This window comes from Pelophylax lessonae, assembly GCF_965119305.1.
Source record: "Pelophylax lessonae genome assembly, chromosome: 13".
In the NCBI taxonomy this organism is placed as follows: domain Eukaryota; kingdom Metazoa; phylum Chordata; class Amphibia; order Anura; family Ranidae; genus Pelophylax; species Pelophylax lessonae.
The window spans coordinates 53908543-53928465 of NC_138780.1; the positions used below are offsets into that span (position 1 = coordinate 53908543).

At 46.9% G+C, this 19923-nt stretch overlaps 1 protein-coding gene across 6 annotated transcripts in view; it reads right to left on the minus strand.

The window, feature by feature from the left end:
* The window catches only part of MTA1 (metastasis associated 1), a 427965-nt gene that overhangs the window by 375468 nt on the left and 32574 nt on the right, over nucleotides 1-19923 (minus strand). For all 6 annotated transcript variants that reach the window (XM_082242913.1, XM_082242912.1, XM_082242916.1 and 3 more), the window contains exon 2: nucleotides 16523-16590. In XM_082242913.1, the coding sequence (XP_082099039.1) occupies nucleotides 16523-16590 (68 nt within the window). The remainder of the gene's footprint in view (nucleotides 1-16522; nucleotides 16591-19923) is intronic.

The window sequence follows — 19923 nt, forward strand, 5'->3', positions numbered from 1 at the left end:
CTTTACCTGGGATAACAGCCTTTGCAGAGGAACCTGCAACTGCAGTGACCATCTCTGAATCAGAGTCAGAGGTGTCAGATAGTATAGGGGTAGGCGGGGGTCGCTTCCTTGACCCCCGTCCCTGACAGGCCGCCTCCACCCGAGCCACCATAGACTCCAAAATTGCTGTAAATGACTCTACACTCTGTGCACCGGCGGGTCCCGTGGCCCCCTCGAGGGAAACAGGTGGGGGAATATGTGTGGCAGGGTCCATGATAATTCCAGTCACTTCCTGGATAATAAAAAACTTTTTTTTTTTTTTCTTTTTTTTTTTTTTTTTTTTTTTTCAGACCCCCAGCGCCACAAAAAGCCCCTTAGTGTTACCTGCTAGGGATCCCTATCGATCGAGAGAGAGAGATAGACCCCCAGGCTCACCACTTGATGCTCAGAGTTTAACTGCAACAGGTTACAGCGCTGTCTTGACAAACAGGAAGCCTTTTGGCTGGCTGCCCAGGAAGAAAGGAGGCGGCTCCGCCCCTCTGCACGCCTTCCGGCGCCTCCCCTAGCTCCACGAGGTGTTTGGATCACCTCAAACATGGCCGCCCCCATGCTGGAGACACGAGGCTACGCCAAAATGGCGGCTCGTGCGATCCAGCAAAAAAAAAATGGCGGCGGCCTGTACTGAATAGCGGTGTGCTGCAGGGCACACAACACTCTCTCTGCATGGGGATTTGGCGTGGTTGGCGGTACCGGCCCTGGCGGACCGCATGGCCATTCGGGAGGCCTGCTAATAGCTGGAGATCTGATTAGGAAGGCAGTCTACATGTCCGTGGCTTCTGACTGGTAGGTAGCTTATTCTTATCACCATAAGATTCCCAGAATGCCACAGATTATAATCTTTTTAACATGTATACAATTAGATTGTTAGCTCCCAAACCAAGCCTCCTGGCTTTTTGCACATAAAATCACACTCAAAGTAGGAGGATCTGTGTCATTTATAGGATAGAGAGGGACTCTATCTTACCATACAGAGAGGGGCCCGCGTTCACCACAAGACCCGTCAGGGGAAAAGGGGGAACATACTACTCACCATACCGGAACCAGGCGGGCACCAACTCCTGACAGTACCCCTCTCCACCGGGGCGGGAGGGCTGTCGACCGATATGGACGCCGTGACTCATGGTCTTTGGCGTTTCAGCGAGACGTTTAACTCGCGGGGTCAGTCCTTTAATGGGACTTTGTCGCGGCCGACCCAGCGCGGAGCTATGGCCTGCACGCGCTCGTAGGCTGAACTGGGGTGACCACCGGATCTCAACATCCAGCCCGTCGCCCAGTTCAGCTTTCTTGCTTGAAGATCTCACAGGAACACTGGAGAAAAAAAGCTGTCTAAAAAATCCTTTAAGAAAAAAATCTTGCCAGGACCGAAGATCCCAGCAAGGTATCTAGGTCCTTACTCCTAACTAGACAGAAAATAACTGATTTGCTGAGGCAGAGAGAGAGAGAGAGGATATACCCTCTGGGACTGCCCCTAGGGTGTGGCCAGAGCTTTTTAATTTCCTGTCTAGTCCTGCTCCTGTGGAGGCAACATAACCCGAAGGTGGTGTATCACCGAGGACTACGTCTGTCAATGAGCGCTAGAGAAAATTATTTTCTCTGAAGTTCATTGACAGGCGCAGCTTCAGATCTTCTTTCAAAATTGGGTTATGCTCCTCCCATCAGGAATAAGACACTAGGCAGGAAAAATCTTTCACTATGCCCATGGGGCTGTCCCTGCAGGCATAACCCCACACATTCTACTACAGCCCTTAGTTTCGTTGCAAGCAGTGTTTAGAAGAGAACAACCCCATTCCACTCATAGAGGGGCAGGTGCTGCGTCTCTCAATGAACTTCAGAGAAAAGGATTTTACGGTAAGACAAAAATCCAGGTCTCTCAATGGTTCATTGACAGACGCAGCTTCATATCTTCTTTAGCCATTGGGACGTATTTTCATGAGGGGGGTGATAAAAAAAAAAAAAAAAAAGTACGCACAGAAGAACGTAAATTCCCAAAGGCTAAACGTAGCCAACCAGGTAACAAGGATCTCAACCAGGAACAACTGGAGCTCACCTAGAAAAAAAGTATACAACCACAAAGAGAAAAAAAGATCTTTAAAACAACAACAACCTGCAAAACCTTGTGGCTAAAATAGGCATCCGAAGATGCCAACACATGTAGAATTTTGTAAACGTGTGCACTGATGATGTTACCGCCTTGCAAACTTGCATCACTGACACCTGATGGCGAAAAGCCCAAGAGGCACTCAGCGCTCTAGTAGAATGCACTTTCACCGGGAAAGGAGGAACCCGACCCTTCAGTGAATAAGCCTGAACCAAGGTCTGCCTGATCCATCTGGATATGGTCGCAGCAGATGCAGCCAATCCTTTTCGAGGTCCTTCGGTAAGGACAAAAAGTCTGATTTCCGGAAAGATTCAGTAGCCACCAGGTAAACTCTATTGCCTGAACCCCATCCAAAGAATGCAAAGCAATTTCCTTGGGATGCTTGGGCTTAGGACAGAGTCAAGGCAGCACAAGGTCTTCATTCGAATGGAAATCAGAAACCACCTTAGGAAGAAATGACTGATTAGGTCGAAGTACCACTTTATCTCTGTGGACCACCAGATAAGGTGAACTGCATGATAACGGCGTCAGTTCAGACACCCTGCAGGCAGAAGTGACAGCCACCAAAAAGCCAACCCTCTGAGATAATGTAAGCAGGTGAATCGCCCTAATGTTCTCAAAAGGAGTTATTTGAAGAACCGATAACACCAAATTCAGATCCCACGGAGGAGGTAACGGGGATCGTCTCGGAGGCGCCATATGACGCACCCCCTGAATTAAAGTGTGAATCAGGGCATGTGTAGCTAAAGGACATTGGAAAAACACAGCGAAAGCCGACACTTGGTCTGATAGTGCCCAAAGCCAAAACGCTGTTCAACCCATTTTTGAAGAAAAGTCAAAACCCTAGCTCCAGAAAACAAGCGAGGATGCACTTTCAACGATTCACACATTGAAATGTACGATGATAGATCTTCCTAGAAGTAGACTTGGCCTTCAACAGTGTAGGAATCACAGAGTCAGAAAGACCTCTATCCTTCAATACCTGGCTTTCAACAGCCACGCCATTAAAGCCGGCGACTGTAAAGCAGGATGGAAGATTGGCCCTTGAGACCGCAAATCTTCCATGAGAGAAATCCTCAAAGGAGCATCGGCGACCAACCTTACCAGGTCTGCGTACCAAGACCAGCGAGGCCAGTCTGGGGTCACTAGAATGACTAAATTTTTTGGTTCAGTTTAGCCATTTATAATATTTATTTATTTATTTATTTATATCTACCCAGACCCCTGTATCCTATCTTCCAAGAAGAAATTATCACCACCCCTTTGTACCCTGAAGACCCACCAGAAAGCATTCGCTCAGATTCAGTGAGCAGACTCTACGAGACTCCCCCACTGTGAAACATGCCGAAAACATCAGAAGAAATGCCAGGTGCGCTCCAGAGGAGGAGTTAGAAGAGACACCACGTATTATTGTCCCCAGTGTCCTTCCCAACCAGCCTTCTGTATAGGTGACCGTTTCCACTGTTACCATACTTCTCTACATTATTAGTGAAGTATTGTAAACATAATTCTCAATTCCTGTCATTTACCTCCACACCCAACCCTTATGTCACTGCACTAAAAACTGTACATACCGCTGCCTTCTTGTTTTTCTGGATGAAGAAAAATGTTTTGGTTTTCTCATTCCCAGATAAGGGTCTGGAGAATGGAGACTTCAAAGAGATTTGGGTGGGAGAAGCCTCTACCCCTGTCCTCATTTTTTCCTGGCCTGCTACCCGTTCTATGGACCACGTTCCTGCCTACTACCAGGACTAATATTTTGGCACTGCTGGCAATATCTCTACCTGCACGGACCCTGGACTGTATATGGACAGTATCCCTGCCTGTACTGACTATGGACAACATTCATTCCTGCTGCTTGGACAATTCTGTTCACTGTGGCTGACCACGTCCCTGCCTGTTGCCTGGACCAATGCTCCCCTGTGGACAACTGCACTACTAAAACCACAGGTCATCTTTTTTTACCCTTTGCACAGCGGAATGTTATTTTGGGGTGTAATTCTTGGTATGTACATGCTATGCATTAGAAATATGAAGGGCCTTCAAAAACGTGAGGTGCTACTTGCATGTCGGGCCTCTGTATGTGACCAGGCAGTGTAAAAGTCCCATATGTGGTATCGCCATACTCAGAAGTAGTGGCAAAATGTATTTTGGGGTGTCATTTTTGGTATGTACATGCTACAGTATCTCACAAAAGTGAGAACACCCCTCACATTTTTGTAAATATTTCATTATGTCTTTTTATGGTGACAACATTGAAGAAATTACACTTTGTTACAATGTAAAGTAGTGAGTGTACAGCTTGTACAACAGTGTAAATTTGCTGTCCCCTCAAAATAACTCGACAGCCATTATTGTCTAAACCGCTGGCAACAAAAGTGAGTACACCCCTAGGTGAAAATGTCCAAATTGGGCCCAATTAGCCATTTTCCCTCCTCAGTGTCATGTGACTCAGTGTTACAAGATCTCAGGCGCGAATGGGGAGCAGGTATGTTAAATTTTGTGTTATCGCTCTCACAGAAAGAACTCTGAGGATCTAAAAAAAAAAAAAAAAAAAAAAGAATTGTTGCTGTACATAAAGATGGCCTATGCTATTAGAAGATTGCCAAGACCCTGAGACTGAGCTGCAGCACGGTGGCCAAGACCATACAGCAGTTTAACAGGACAGGTTCCACTCAGAATAGGCCTTGCCATGGTCAACCAAAGAAGTTAAGTGCACATGCTCAGCATCATATCAAGAGTTTTTCTTTGGGAAATAGACGTATGAGTGCTGCCAGCATTGCTGCAGTTATTGAAGGGGTGGGGGGGGGGGGTCAGCCTGTCAGTGCTCAGACCATACACCGCACGCACACTGCATCAACTTGGTCTGCATGGCTGTCATCCCAGAAAGAAGCCTCTTCTAAAAATGATGCACAAGAAAGAACGCAAACAGTTTGCTGAAGACAAGCAGACTAAGGACATGGATTACATGAAACCATGTCCTGTGGTCTGATGAGACCAAGATAAAGTTACTTGGTTCAGGTGGTCTCAAGCGTGTGTGGCGGCAACCAGGTGAGGAGTACAAAGACAAGTGTATCTTGCCTAAAGTCAAGCATGGTGGTGGGACTGTCATAGTCTGGGGCTGCATGAGTGCTTCCGGCACTTGGGAGCTATAGTTCATTGAGGGAACCATGAATGCCAACATGTACTGTGACATACTGAAGCAGAGCATAATCCCGTCCCTTCGGAGACTGGGCTGCAGGGCAATATTCCAACACAGCGACCCTAAACACACCTCCAAGGCGACCACTATTTTGCGAAAGAAGCTGAGGGTAAAGGTGATGGACTGGTCAAGCATGTCTCCAGACCTAAAAACTCTATTGAGCATCTGTGGGGCATCCTCAAAAACGGAAGGTGGAGGAGCGCAAGGTCTCCAACATCCACCAGCTCAGTGATGTCGGCATTGAGGTGTGAAAGAAGACTCCAGTGGTAACCTGCGAAGCTCTCGTATACGCCATGACCAAGGGGGTTAAGGCAGTGCTGGAAAACAATGGCGACCACAGAAAATATTGACACTGAGCCCAATTTGGACTTTTTTACTTAGGGGTGTTCTCACTTTTGTTGCCAGTGGTTTAGACATTAACCAGTTTACACGACCACCCGCCGTAGATGTACTGCGGCAGGCAGCCGCTCCCAGGTGAATTGCCGTACATGTATGGCGCTCGCTTTTGGGAGGCTAGGGGGCGAGCACGCGCTGGCACGCCCCCCCCCCCCCCACAGCGAGGAAGCCGATGCAGCGGGCAGGCGGCTCAGATTGCCGCCTGACACCCACGAGCGTTCCCCACTGAGAGAGAAGAATGGTCAGCTGTTGTAAACACAGCTGACTGTTCTTCTCCCTGAAATGATCATAGAGCCCATGTGATCCTTCTATATAGGATCACGTGTCTTTATAGTCATTTCAGAAACCACGTCCCCCCCCCCCCCCCCCACAGTTAGCATCACTCCCCTAGGCTCACATATAACCCCTTGATCACCCATACTGTTAACCCCTCCCCTGCCAATATCATTATTACAGTAACAGTGCATATTTTTAGCAATGATCACTGTAGTAATGTCACTGGTCCCCACCAAAAGTGTCAAAAATGTCAGTCAAGGGTCCGATCTGTCCGCCGCAATGTTGCAGTCCCGCACAAAAAAAAAAAAAAAAAAAAAAAAAAAAAAAAAAAAAAAAAAAAAAATCGCAGGATTGCCGCCATTACTAGTAAAAAAAAAAAAAAAACACCAACAAGTTAGTAGACGCGATAACTTTTGCGCAAAATCAATCAATGCGCTTATTTCGATTTTTTTTACCAAAAATATATAGCAGAAAAAAAAAAAAAAAATATGATTTTTACATTTTTATTTATTTTATTTTTTTTTTCGAGAATGTCATATAGCAGAATGTGAAAAATATTGTTTTTTTTTCCCAAAATGGTCGCTTTTTTTTGTTTTTAGCGCAAAAAATAAAAAATTGCACAGGTGATCAAATACCGCCAAAAGAAAGCTCTATTTGTGGGGGGAAAAAAAAGGGCGTAAATTTTATTTGGATAAAGCGTCACACGACCGCGCAATTGTCCGTTAAAGTAACTCAGTGCCGAATTGCAAAATAGGGCCTGGTCAGGAAGGGGGCAAATCCTTCTGGTCTTAAAGTGGTTAATGTCTGTGTGTTGAGTTATTTTGAGGGAACAGAAAATTTAAACTGTACACTCACTACTTTACATTGTAGAAAAGGGTAATTTCTTCAGTGTTGTCACATGAAAGATATAATAAAATATTTACAAAAATGTGAGGGGTGTACTCTTTTGTGAGATACTGTAGGTGTTAGAAATATCTTAGAACTGACAACTTTGTGTAAAAAAAAATTAAAATAAAAAATGCATTTCTATTTGCTTTTCACATTTTCCAAAAACATGTTCCAAAGACTCATTATGCCTAAAAAAAGATTATACGTTGGGGCGTTTCCAGTGTCCTGGTGCTCCAGGGCCTTCAAAAATGTGATAGGTTGTCAGGAAATTAGATGTGTAATTTATGCTCCTAGAATGCCTGGAGGTGCTACTTGCATATTGGGCCTCTGTATGCGGCCAGGCAGTGTAAAACTCTCACACATGTGGTATCCCCATACTCAGGAGGAGTAGCAGAATGCATATTGGGGTGTGATTTGTGGTATGCACATGTCACGTGCATGTTAGGGTTTCAAGAAATGAGATAGGCAGTCAGTACACCAGGTGTGATCAATTTTCAGTGATTGCCACCATAGGTTGTAGACTCTATAACCTTCACAAAGACCAAATAATATACAATTATGTGGGTTATTTTTAACCTGATCCATCTGGAAATGGTCGCAGCAGATGCAGCCTGCCCCTTATGGGGTCCATCCGTAAGGACAATCAAGCAATCTGATTTGCGAATTGACTCAGTTGCTATCAAGTACACCCTGATGGCCTGGACCACATCCAAGGAATGCAAGGCAATTTATTTTGGATGTTTTGGCTTACAACACAACGAAGGCAACACAATGTCTTCATTTAACCCCTTTAAGACCGGAAGGATTTGCCCTCTTAATGACCAGGCCCTATTTTGTGATTCGGCACTGCGTTACTTTAACAGACAATTGCGAGGTAGTGCGACACTGTACCCAAATAAAAATTGACGTCCTTTTTTTCTCACTAATAGAGCTTTCTTTTGGTGGTATTTGATCAGCTGTGCGATTTTTGTTTGCGCTATAAAAAAAAAAAAAAAAAAGAAGAGCGACAATTTTGAAAAAAAAAAAAAAGATATTTTTCACATTTTGCTATATGACATTCTCTGCTACATATTTTTGGTAAAAAAAAAAAAATGGCCATAAGCATATTTTGATTGGTTTGCGCAAAAGTTATAGTGTCTACTAACGATGGGAAAGATTTATGTCATTTTTATTGGGGTTTTTTTGGCGGCGATCTGTGATTATTTTCGTGGGACTATGACATTGCAGCAGACAGTTTAGACCCCAACTGACATTTTTGGGGGTACCAGTGACATTACTACAGTAATCAGTGCTAAAAATATGCACTGTTACTGTAATAATGACACTGGCGGGGAAGGGGTTAACAGTATAGGTGATCAAGGGGTTAAATGTGACCCTAGGGGAGTGATTCTATCTGTGGGGGGGGGCGTGGCTTCTGGGATGACCATAGAGACATGTGATCCTATATAGAAGGATCACATGAGCTCAGTGATCATTTCAGGGAGGACGGTCAGCTGTGTTTACAACAGCCCATCGTCCTCTCTCAGCGAGATCGATCGCGGGTGTCAGGCGGCAATTGGAGCCGCCTGACACACGCATCGGCTTCCCCGCTGCCGAGTGGGGGTGGGAGCGCGTCGCCGGTGGCGCTTGCTCGCCCACTAGCTTTCCGCGTGCAACCGATGTAGATCTACGTCGGTTTGCGCAGGAGAGCCCCCCTGCCGCAGTAAATAGGCGGCGGGTGGTTGGGAAGTGGTTAAGTGGAACCCCCGAAACTACCTTAGGAAGAATGACTGACAGGGACGTAGCACCACTTTGTGCCTGTGAACCACCAGGTAAGGCGACCGAAAGGACAACACAGCAAGCTCAGAGACTCTGCATGCAGAAGTAATGGCTACCAAGAAAGCCACTTTCTGTGGACAAGGTAAGCAGAGGAATTTCACAAATATTTTCAAAGGGCGGTTTTTGAAGAACAGACCGTACCAGATTAAGATCCCACAAGGGCACCAGGGACTGGAGGAGCCAAGTGGAAAACTTCCTGCATGAAGGTAAAAACCAAGGACTTTTTGCCAACGGCCTTTTGAAGAAAATTGCCAAGGCTGCAATCTGGCCCTTAATGGTGGGTAACCCCCCCTGGGTAACCCCCCCCCACCGAGACAAACACCAAGTAATGTACGCCTTCCAAAACTTGATGGTAAATCTTACGAGAAGTAGTTTTCCTAGGTTTTAACAGAGTAGAAATCACTGAATCAAACAACCCTCTATCCTTTAATACCTGGCTTTCAATAGCCGGCCTGTTAAAGCCAGCGACCGCAAAGCAGGATGGAAGATCGGCCCTTGAGAAAAAAGGGTCTGAGAGAAAGCTGCCAAGGGGCATCGGCTATCAGTCTTACCAGGCCCAACTAGGCCAGTCGTCTGGGGCAACCAGAATTACTGGAATTCCTTCTGCCTCAATTGTGCGCAGAAGTCTCAGCAGAAGCTGTAGTGAAGGAAAGGCATAAATAGAAAATACTGGCCCCTAGGGGCCACCAGAGCATTTATAGCATTTTCCAGAGGGTCTTGAGACCTTGTCACAAACTTCGGAACCTTCTGGTTAACTCAGGAGGCTAGCCGGTCCACATCGGGGGTCCCCCACTGGAACCACAGATGTTGAAACCTTTCCGGGTAAAGGAACCATTCGTTAGGACTCAGTGCCTGTTGACTGAGGTAGTTGGTCCGCCAATTTTCCACCCCTGGAATACGCACAGCAGAGAGGGCTGGAACAAAGCGTTCTGCTCACCTTCGAATGCCGGCCACTTCTTTGGGTGCTAAAGGCACTTTTGGTGCCCCCTTGGTGATTGACATGAGAAAGCCATGGCGTTGTCCGACTGAATCTTTACCAGACACCCCTGTAGATGATCCGTCCAGTGGGACAGGCAAAGCCTGATCGCCCGAAGGGCCAGGAAGTTTATCGGCAGACTGGACTCCTCCCAAGACCAGAAGCCTTGGGCTGATTCCTTGCCCAAGACACCTCCCCACCTGGGCAGGCTGGTGTCCGTGTAAACCATCGTCCAGTACAGGGGAAAAACGACATTCCCTGTCCCAAAGCGCCGGGGAGCGAAGCCACCACATTAGGGATCCCCTCATAGTCCTGCTCAACAGGATCAGATTTGTGGATTCTTGTCCCATTTGGTGAGAATCTTTTTGCAGAGATATGGTATGGAACTGAGCAAATGGAACTGCCTCGAAGGTGGAAAACCATCAGGCCCAGCACCTGCATGCAAGTCGTGAGAGACGACTGACAATTGGATAACAGGAGCCGAACCGCATGCTGCAATTTCAATAGTTTGGTTTCAGGAAGAAACACCTGGGCTGAGGCTAAATCCATAGTCAGCCCCAGGTAGTCCAGCTTGTTGGACGGGGTCAAGGCTGACTTTTGAAAATTTAGAGTCAAGCCGAACTCCTGCAGAGTTCGCACCATGATGTCCAGATCTTCCTTCAGAACAGACGAAGGCTCTGCTCTCAGAAGATCTCCAGGTACCCCAGCCCCGAGATCCCCCGCTGCCTGAGTAAGGCTAACACCGGAGCCAACACTTTAGTGAACACCCAAGGAGCTGAGGTGAGACTAAAGGGTAATGTCACAAATTGCTCCTCACCTACGGCAAAGCTAAGAAAACGCTGATGCTCGACATATATTGGAATAGGAAGGTAAGCGTCCTTGATATCGATGGAGGCCAAAATCCCCTTGATGAAGGGAAGCCACTCTTGTGTGAATGGACTCCATTCGGAATTTCTGAACCTGCACAAAGTGGTTCAGGGCCTTAAGGTCCAAAATTGGACGAACCTTGCCCTCCTTCCTGGGAACCGTAAAGAGGTTTAAATAAAACCTCTGAAAACTTTCCGACTCTGGAACTAGTACAATGACTCCATGTGACAGTAGATCCTGAAACCGCCCCAGGAAGGAATCCGGAAAAGTTGATCCGGGGACAGGCGCAGGACAGAATGGAAGAACCTTGCCGAGGGCAAGGACCGAAACTCGATCTTGTAACCGGACCAACTCATGGACCCATTTGTCTTGAATGAAAGAGGTCCGCAAAGAAGTGAAGACGTCCCCCAACCCCAAGTATGGGTGAGGGCGTCCCTATAGGCAGAGGAGGGCTTGCTAGCGAGGCAAGCGGAGCTCGCCTTAGACTTACCAACCCAGGGTCTCTTGGAACCTCCCAAGAAGGAACAGGAGGAACTAGAACCCTTGTCCTGCGACCTTGGAAGACCAAGGTTATGGCAAAAACCGGTCTCAGGATTGAACCTGCCACGGTAAAAAGATGGCTATCTACAGGGTCTTTAAAGGATGGAGCGTCTTCCACTGGTAGGAACGGGACTTTATTTATTCTAGAAACCTGAGAGTCCACCACTGGTGGCACTGTTTTTTTAAGAGGGACTCCTCAAAAAGGATACCTCCTAGCGAAATGTTTATGTATCCCAACCATGCGTTTCAGGAACCCCCACTGACTAGTGACATCTCGTCAAAATAGGCAGGAAAGGGGAACACCTTAGGACCCTTGGATGGTCTGCGGATGCAAAATTGCACTGGCGCGGCCGACGCAGCATCAGTTGTGTCATCTACTTTTAAAGTTTCCCGCATGGATACAATCATTGCCTCCACAAGCGCCTTTTCTTGCGCAGATGTAGTGGAAGAGGAATCATCCTCACTGTCAGAGCACGTGAAGTGCGTGGACGCCGACCCCGTGGGGTGACACTCCTCCGCAGCGGCCGAATCAGCCTCAGAATCTGAGGAAGCAGAGGAGGCAGTTGAAGGTGGAGGGCCCTTTTTACTAGGTCTCTTTTGGAGAACCATGTCCACTTTTGACACCAATGACTGCAGCACCACTGCCATGGCAGACAGACCCAGAGGGTCCCGCAGCCTCAGCTCTGCGCTAGGTCGGCCGCGACATAGCCCCACTGGACATACGACCTGACCTCAGCCTTAGTCGCAGCGTTCCTCCTGGCCGACAGGCCCCCATTTCGATGGAGAGGAGGCTCTGTCTGGAGCGGTGCCCACCTGTTCCTGGCATGGTAAGTAGCTGTCCCCCCTCTTCCCCTAGAGGGTTTTGGGGGTGGATGTGGGCCCCTCCCAGGGACAGTCGGACCCCTGGGTTCTCCTCCTTCCCATGCAGCATTCCGTATCTCTCGGTGGTCCCTGCGGACACTTTGCCCCCAATGTACCTACGCCTATCCCCTCTTCCCCAAGGGGTGGCTCTACCACCTTTTCAGGTAGGTCAGTCTGGGGTGCTGAGCTGGTGATGGGGGGGGGGGGGGGGGTAGCGCGCCGGACAATGGGCCTTTGGGAGGGGGCTGTACTTGGGGTGTGGGCTCCTGCCAAAGCCCCCCTTCCTGCTGGTGCCACCATTTTTTTGTAGCCCGTGTGCTACAGATTCGGTGGCAATGTTTGTGTAGCCTCAGCGGGCATTTTCTAGTGGTTTCTCATTGCCAATAGCGGCGGCAACGACTGGAGCATATATGGGCGGTGATTTCGGTGGTGGGAGCCCCTCCTTGTCCCCTGTTGCAGACTCCTGGATCTTTCTCTTCCTGATCACCACGTGTGTGCAGATAGCCTGGTGCTGCGGTGCCTGATCGGTGGTTGGGGAGTCTGGTGGGGTCCTCTCCCTCTCCGCTATGGGATCGGTTGGTGCTCTGTGACTGGCGACCTGTGGTGCTGCCAGCACGGTGGGAGTGTCCCTAGCAGTGTTTTTACACCTTTTTTTTCTGAGTCCCCCTTTTCTCTGATATTTACCGACGGATACAGCTCCTGATTCTTCTTAACCATTGGGTTATACTGCCCAATACAGGAGTAGGACACTAGGCAGGAAAAGGCTTGACTATGCCTATGGGCAGTCCCAGGGGATAGGCACCCACTCTTAGCTATAGGCACACAGTTTTGTTACAAGCAGTGTCAGAAGAAAGTCAACACCACAGATTTTACAGCAAGTCAAAAATCCTATTTTCTCTTGTGTTCATTGACGGACACAGCTCCTGATTATTCTTAACCATTGGGATGTCCCAAAGCAGTGTTTAACATGAGGGGTGGGAAAACATCAGAAAAAAAAAAATTCTCAATTTTGGTCCCTGCTAGCATAGGTCATTGATCCCAGAGACTGTGGGCTTAAAAGCCTTCTTCCAAGATGGCCCCTGTATGGCCTGAAGGAGTGCATGCTACGCAACGCGTCGCTGTTAGTCTGCAGCTCGGCATCCAGGAAGTGACGTCACGGCCCTTGGACGATCGGAGCTTCGGCAGCCTACGGATCAGAACAGCCTTCTGCCAGCACACAGTTCCTCAGCACAAGCTGTGTCCGGTGCTCAGAGGGACCCCCTAGATGCCTGATGCCCAGGCCCTTCCCATTTATGATTCATGCCTGTTTACATGCTACTCTTGTAACATTGCTTTTACCTTGCATTAAAGTGTTTTTATACTACACTTAGATTGGCTCTTGTGGTTCTCTCCACTTGTGAACAAGGTAAAAGTTCAGCCATAAACAACTGGAGCTTACCTGAAAAAAAAAAAAACACCCACAAAGAGGACCAGGTGCTCTAAAACAGCAGCCAGCAAAACCCAGCCAAAAGAAGCATCCACAGATGCCAACACAACCACTTGGAACCTGACCCCTGACGCAATAGGCCTGAACCACCGTCTGATCCATCTGGAAATGGTCGCAGAAGAAACGGACAACCCTTTGTGAGGTCCGTCCGTGAGCACAAATAGAGAGTCTGACTACCTAAAAGACTCCATAGCTGTCAGGTGCACCCCAATTGCCTGGACCACATCCAAGACATGCAAAGCAATTTCCTTCAGATGTTTAGGCCTGGAACACAGGGAAGGCAACACAATATCTACATTCAAATGACAGTCAGAGACCACCATAGGAAGGAATGACGGACAAAGGCAAAGCACCACCTTATCCTTGTGAATCGCCATAAAGGTAAACGATAGAATAACACCGTCAGTTCTGACACCCTGACACCGCAGAGGCGATCGCCACCAAAGGAGGCCACCTTCTGGGGCAGCGTCAGTAGTGAACCTCCCGATTATTTTCAAAGAGAAGCATCAGTAGCGCTGAAAGCACCACATTAAGATTCCAGTGTGGCAATGGAGGTGGAACTGAAGGAACCTAATGTCGGACACCCTGAAGAAAAAAAAAAAAAAAAAAAAAAAAAAAAAAAAAAAAGGTACGCACCAAGGAGTGTGTGGTCAAAGGTCGTTAGAAAAATACCACCAAAACCCGATACCTGGCCCTTGATGGTACACAAGGCCAATTCCTGGTGTTAAAGCCAGTGACTGTAAAGCAGGATGGAAGATTGGTCCTTGGGAAAGCAGATCCTCCATGAGAGGAAGTCCCCAAGGAGCACTGGCAACCAGCTCAACGTACGAAGACCAGCGAGGCCAGTCTGGAGCCACTAGAATGACAGGAATCCCTTCTGCCTGAATCCTGCACAGGACTCGTGGCAGAAGTTTGAGGGGGGCTAGAACAAATCAGTCAGCTTAGGCCACTAGGTCAGAGTTTGCGACAACAGGGCAATAGTAATTACCGGCCTAATTGCTGAATCAGCCACAGCGCATATATGGCAAGCCAGAGCCTCCACCATCTTATTAGCTGGACCTGTAAAGGTCAGGGACTCCTCAACCAGGATGAATGTAACCCAATTTGACCTGGAAACCAGCGAGTCCACTACAGGTGGGACCATCCACCTTTAACGCAGTAAAACCTCATAAAGGATACCGCAAGCAAAAAACGCCTAGCAACCACTAAGTTTTGGACAACCTCACTGTTTTGTGACAAGTTGTCTAGATAAGCAGAAAGAGGAACACCCTCGCCGATTTCGAGGGCCTGTGGGTGGCGAAAGGAATCGGTGACTCTAAAGCGGCATCAGCCGCAACCTCCATTTTTAAAGTTTCACGCACTGACACAAACAATGAATCCACCAGCGCCTATTTAAATGTGGCTAGAGGATCAGAGGAATCATCCTCACTATCTGGAGCACTCAGGGTGCATGAATGCAGACCTAGAAGGGTCGCTATATACTGCGCTCACCCCGAAAACATAAAATCAGGGGAGGCCGCCAACTGTGAACCTGCAAGGGGACGCCAGCCAAGGGTCCACAAATGGACAACCTATTGGACCCCGCAAAAAAAAAAAAAAAACAAAGGGGGGGGGGGGTCGCCCTCCATAGAGGACATATTAGGACATGTATACCGGTATTTTGGAGGCAAAAAATGCCACTGCCAATTAAGCTTTGGTATGCAAAGGGTAATGAGATCCATAAAATGGAAGAATTGACTGCCGCATTGAGGGGTACGGAGGAACTGACTAGAATACGATGTCAACTATGGATACATTATACAGGAACTGATGTATATCAACAGGAGACGGAGGGGCTGGCTATGATAGATATCACTCAGCACAACCCCCCTCCCTTAGGAGATGTAAGGGGAAAACCCAACAGGGAAAGCAATTGTCTTTTTTTTTTTTCCTCCCCCAGATGTTTCTCCAACTACACAGGTAATAATTGTAGGATGCACTAGGGTTTAAGACACACAATATAATTTTGGTTGCAATATATAATAGGATGGGAAGCTACTGTGTGGGGTGCTCATAAGGGTTATATTTTTTTTTCTCTTCTCTTTTGTGCAACATCACTTAACCGCTCACTGAGCTGGTACTGCGGCAAAGTGGCTCGATATCGTCCAGCGACGTAGACCTATGTCGCTGGACTCCTCCCCTTGTGGGCGGTGGGCGCTGCCGGAGGCTCGCTCCCGCTGTATTCAGTCACAGCAGGAGTCGGGCCAGGGGAGGAGTGGCGGTGATCACCGCCGCTCTTCCCCGGTCGGGGATCGAGAGTGGAGATCTGCCCGCTTGTGTAAACAAAGCAGGCGGATATCCTAAGTAACAGTGACAGATTGCAGGATTCAGCATAGCTGAACCTGCGATCTGTGCCTGTGTCACACAGTCCCCTCCCCCCACACGTTAGTAAGCACCAGGCATAGATTAACCCCTTGATCACCAAGTTAACCCCTTCCCTGCCAGTGTCATTTTTACAGTAACAGTGTATATTTATAGCACTGATTACTGTAGTAATGTCACTGGTACCCCCAAAAGTGTCAAAAATGTCAGTCAAGGGTTCGATCTGTCCGCCGCAATGTCGCAGTCGCGCAAAAAAAATAAAAAAAAAAACGCTGATCGCTGCCATTACTAGTTAAAAAAAAAAAAAGACATAAATTTCCCGTAGTTAGTAGCTGCGATAACAATACGCTTATATCGATTTTTTTCATATTTGATGTATTGGAGCACGTGTGAAAATCCCTGATATTTTTTTATTTACCTATGTGTAATTTACTAGCTGGAGAACAGGGAAAGTGTATTGTATTTTTGTTTTGTTTGAATATATATTCTATGTATTATTGTATTGAAAAATGAATAAAAATTTTTTTTTTTTTTTTTTTTTTTAATTTAAAAAGGATCAGATCAGATCTTAATGGTTCTTTTGGTCTACATTAAACAAATGCAAGAAACTGGTTACACCCAACTCAAAGGCATTGCTCAGTTATAAAATTTACATAAATAACCATAAATGTGGCATTCCGCAAGCAATTAACAAGTGTTAACTTTAACTCATACCTTGTTAAGTTCCTCTATTCTTCGTATTAGGTAGGGATTACTTGAAGAGTTTTCAAAGTAGACATAATCTGCAAAACATAGTAAAATTATTTTAGCATGGGAACAATGGAGTAAAAAAGTTAAAACAAAAAAAATAAAATTAAATAAAAAAAAATAAAAAAAAAAAAAAAAACCCACACTACTTTTAAAAACGTATTTAAATATTACATGCTTTGTCTTGTTTTAAAGGGATTTTCAGAAAGCGCATACCCCAGATTTGCTACCAGGTGCCCCAGGTCAAGCAAAACCCAGCAGTCATGAAGGCGCTTCTGAGCGGAATGCATGAGGATTTTGCATGCACCTCCTACAAGCAAAAGGGTTCCTTTTAGGAACAAAAAGAAGCCATTGCGTGCAGGGAAGATGGCCATAAACAGGGAAGCTCCGTGTCCACAGGGGAGAATTTGTGGCTTTTTACCAGCGATCGGAGGCAACTTTGGCAAAGTAGGTCGCTCTCTTCTCTTCACGACCGGGGCATAATTTACCGGAGATATTGCATACACAGCCAGTAGAGACACTGGCCTCTTCTCCCTCCGGCCACACAAGTGACTCCACTGCATAGTCAGCCAGCAGCTCAGCATCTCGCCCGCAGCCCAAGATGAATCCCGATACCATGCTTTCCCTGATTCAACAGGTTCCATAATTAAGAAGAATAGCTGACCTGCTGATAGAGGTGGCGTAGGCAGGCGGCCGCCATGATGCGGATATACAAGAACTTCAATGCCATGCAGCCAGGTAATTATACAATTATCAATGCATCTCATTGAAATACACCCCAAGCTGGAGGATCTTAACAACAGAGGTCTCTGAAACAACTTTTGCATCTGTGGCATCCCTGAGACAGTTGAATTTTTTTTACACCACGTTAATTAGTCCTTGGAGCTACTACGTTGATCGCTTTATTATTCCATTTTACATATCTTTCTCATGTTATTAAATTGTTAGTAACTATGGTTAAACATGCTCACTGTGGAGGCAGTCAGTGAAGAGGGACCCTGAAATCCCTGTGTTGGGGGCCCTGGCTGCACTGATGGAGTTGCAGCTTTCATTAAAATAATCCCTGTTGGGGGGGCAGAGTTGGCCGGCTCAGCAGATGGCAGCCTAGCCCCAGAGACCACACAGCAACTCCTCAAGGGGAACATTCCGACCCTCTGGCACCCACTATGTTCTTGCCCCCATCGGGCACTATGTCAATGCTCCAAAAGGACCTTAAACCGCCACGGAAGCTCACAACATTCTACAATGCAAAGAACCCAAGCTGCAACCAAGATGGTGCCGGCGGCTCCCCCCCAGGATCCCACATGGCTCTCTCCTCCTGCGGCTAACGAGGAGTCCGCTGAACCAAGCTCTTCTATTGCTAGCCCAGTTAAGTCCAGGCCCAGAATAGAGACAGATCTGCTCACTGGCAGCCCTCTTCATGCAGCCCGTCTTACACACACAGCAGCCATCAGTGATATAATCATTTCCTTCAGATCAGCCCATTTCTGGACAGACTATGAATATGCTGATCTCACTAAAACAAAAACGTTGATACTGATCACACAGCAGCCATCAGTGATATAATCATTTCCTTCAGATCAGCCCATCTCTGGACAGACTATGAATATGCTGATCTCACTAAAACAAAAACGTTGATACTGATCTTTCTGCAGCAGTGTCCTTGCTAGCTAACACTGTACAAGCACAGGACCAACATATCAACCCAGATAGAATCTAAAAAGGATGTCAACTCTTTACAGTGAACTTGTTGATATGTTGATATGTATGAAGATGCGCTCCAACTTATAAAGCTTAAAACCCGAAATCCTAGAGCAGGGATATGCAAACTGTAGCCCTCCAGATGTTGCAGAACTAAAAGTCCCATGAGACATAGCAAAACTGACAGCCACAAGCATGATTCCCAGAGGCAGATGCATGATGAGAGTTTTACAACCGCTGGAGGGCCACCATTTGCATATCACTTGCCTGGAGGATAGGTCAAGATGAAACCACAAAGTTCCAAAACATTCCTGAAGAGGTCCAACAATCAGAGCTTGCAGAATCTGATGCATTCTCTAATTCCAGACCCAAAAAGGACATGGAAATTGATAGAGTCCATAGGCTCCCAAAACCATTGCATCTGCCAGCATCCATGCCCAGAGACATACTAGCTTGTATCCATTTCTTCACCACTAAATAATAAGTGACGCATGCAGCAAAGAGGGCTGAAACGGTCTGAACCATTCATCAGCGTCAGACTCAATACAGACCACTCTAAAATAATGATGGAAAATTGAAGACAATTGTCCACCATCACTAAGGCCTTGAAGAACCAGGATATCAATTACAAATGGGGATTTCCCACCAAACTGCTGATAACCCATCAGGGACGAACACATGCCATACGGACTCTGCCTGGGGGCCTTCAGCTACTAAGAGTGTGGCATTTGATTCCTGAGGAAGACCAGGTGCCCTTCCTGTCTCTCGATTGCAGAGTGGGAGTATCAAAACACCTAATGGACTTGCCTGTGCCCCAACTAAGCTACCTGGCTAGGATTTCAGCGGCCTCCCCAGATAGTTCCTTATAAGTTTACCTTTTCGTCAAGTTTTTGAAGATATCATCTGCAGTTACTGGTTTACCACTTGTTCTTTAGCAGTTTTTTTTCTACCCATTAAGCCTGTTTTTACCATTGGCTCTCGTTTTTTTTTTTCTTCTTTTTTTAAAAGTATTACTTTGCAACTGTACCAAGAACAGAACCGCTTCCAGCAAACTACTGCTCTAGATTTCTCCACCTCAGCCTAATTGCTTCTCCCTGAGATCTTGGTCTTACTACAACCTTTATCTCACTATGGCCTTTAAGCTTGTGTCCCTGACCGTCAGGGGACTCAACGGCCCCAAAAGAAGAGCAGACCTGCAAAAAGCAGCAAGCAGCCTACAGGCTGACATCTTATTTGTGCAGGAAACACACTTTGCCTTGACTAAAACCCCTATGTTGAAACCTAAACACTATGATCACCTGATTTTTGTCTCGGGACCTACGAAAAAGAACAGGGTATTAATAGCCATTTGGGACTCTCTCACTCTCTCATTCTAAACACACATAGACCCACAAGGCCCTTATATCATCCTAGTATGTGACATTAACCAGAACTACTACACACTTGTGAACATCTACATTCCAATCACGAAGCAGATTCGCTACTGTAAACGTCTTGTGAAGAAAGGGGACACCTTGAGAAAAGGCAACACGGTTATATAGGGAGACTTCAACACTGTGGGTGATCTCACCATGGACACTTCTGGCCCACATCACCACTGCCCCGAGCCTTTAACGCTCTCCTCCAAGCTCATGACTTATACGACGTATGGAGAAGCCAGCATGGGT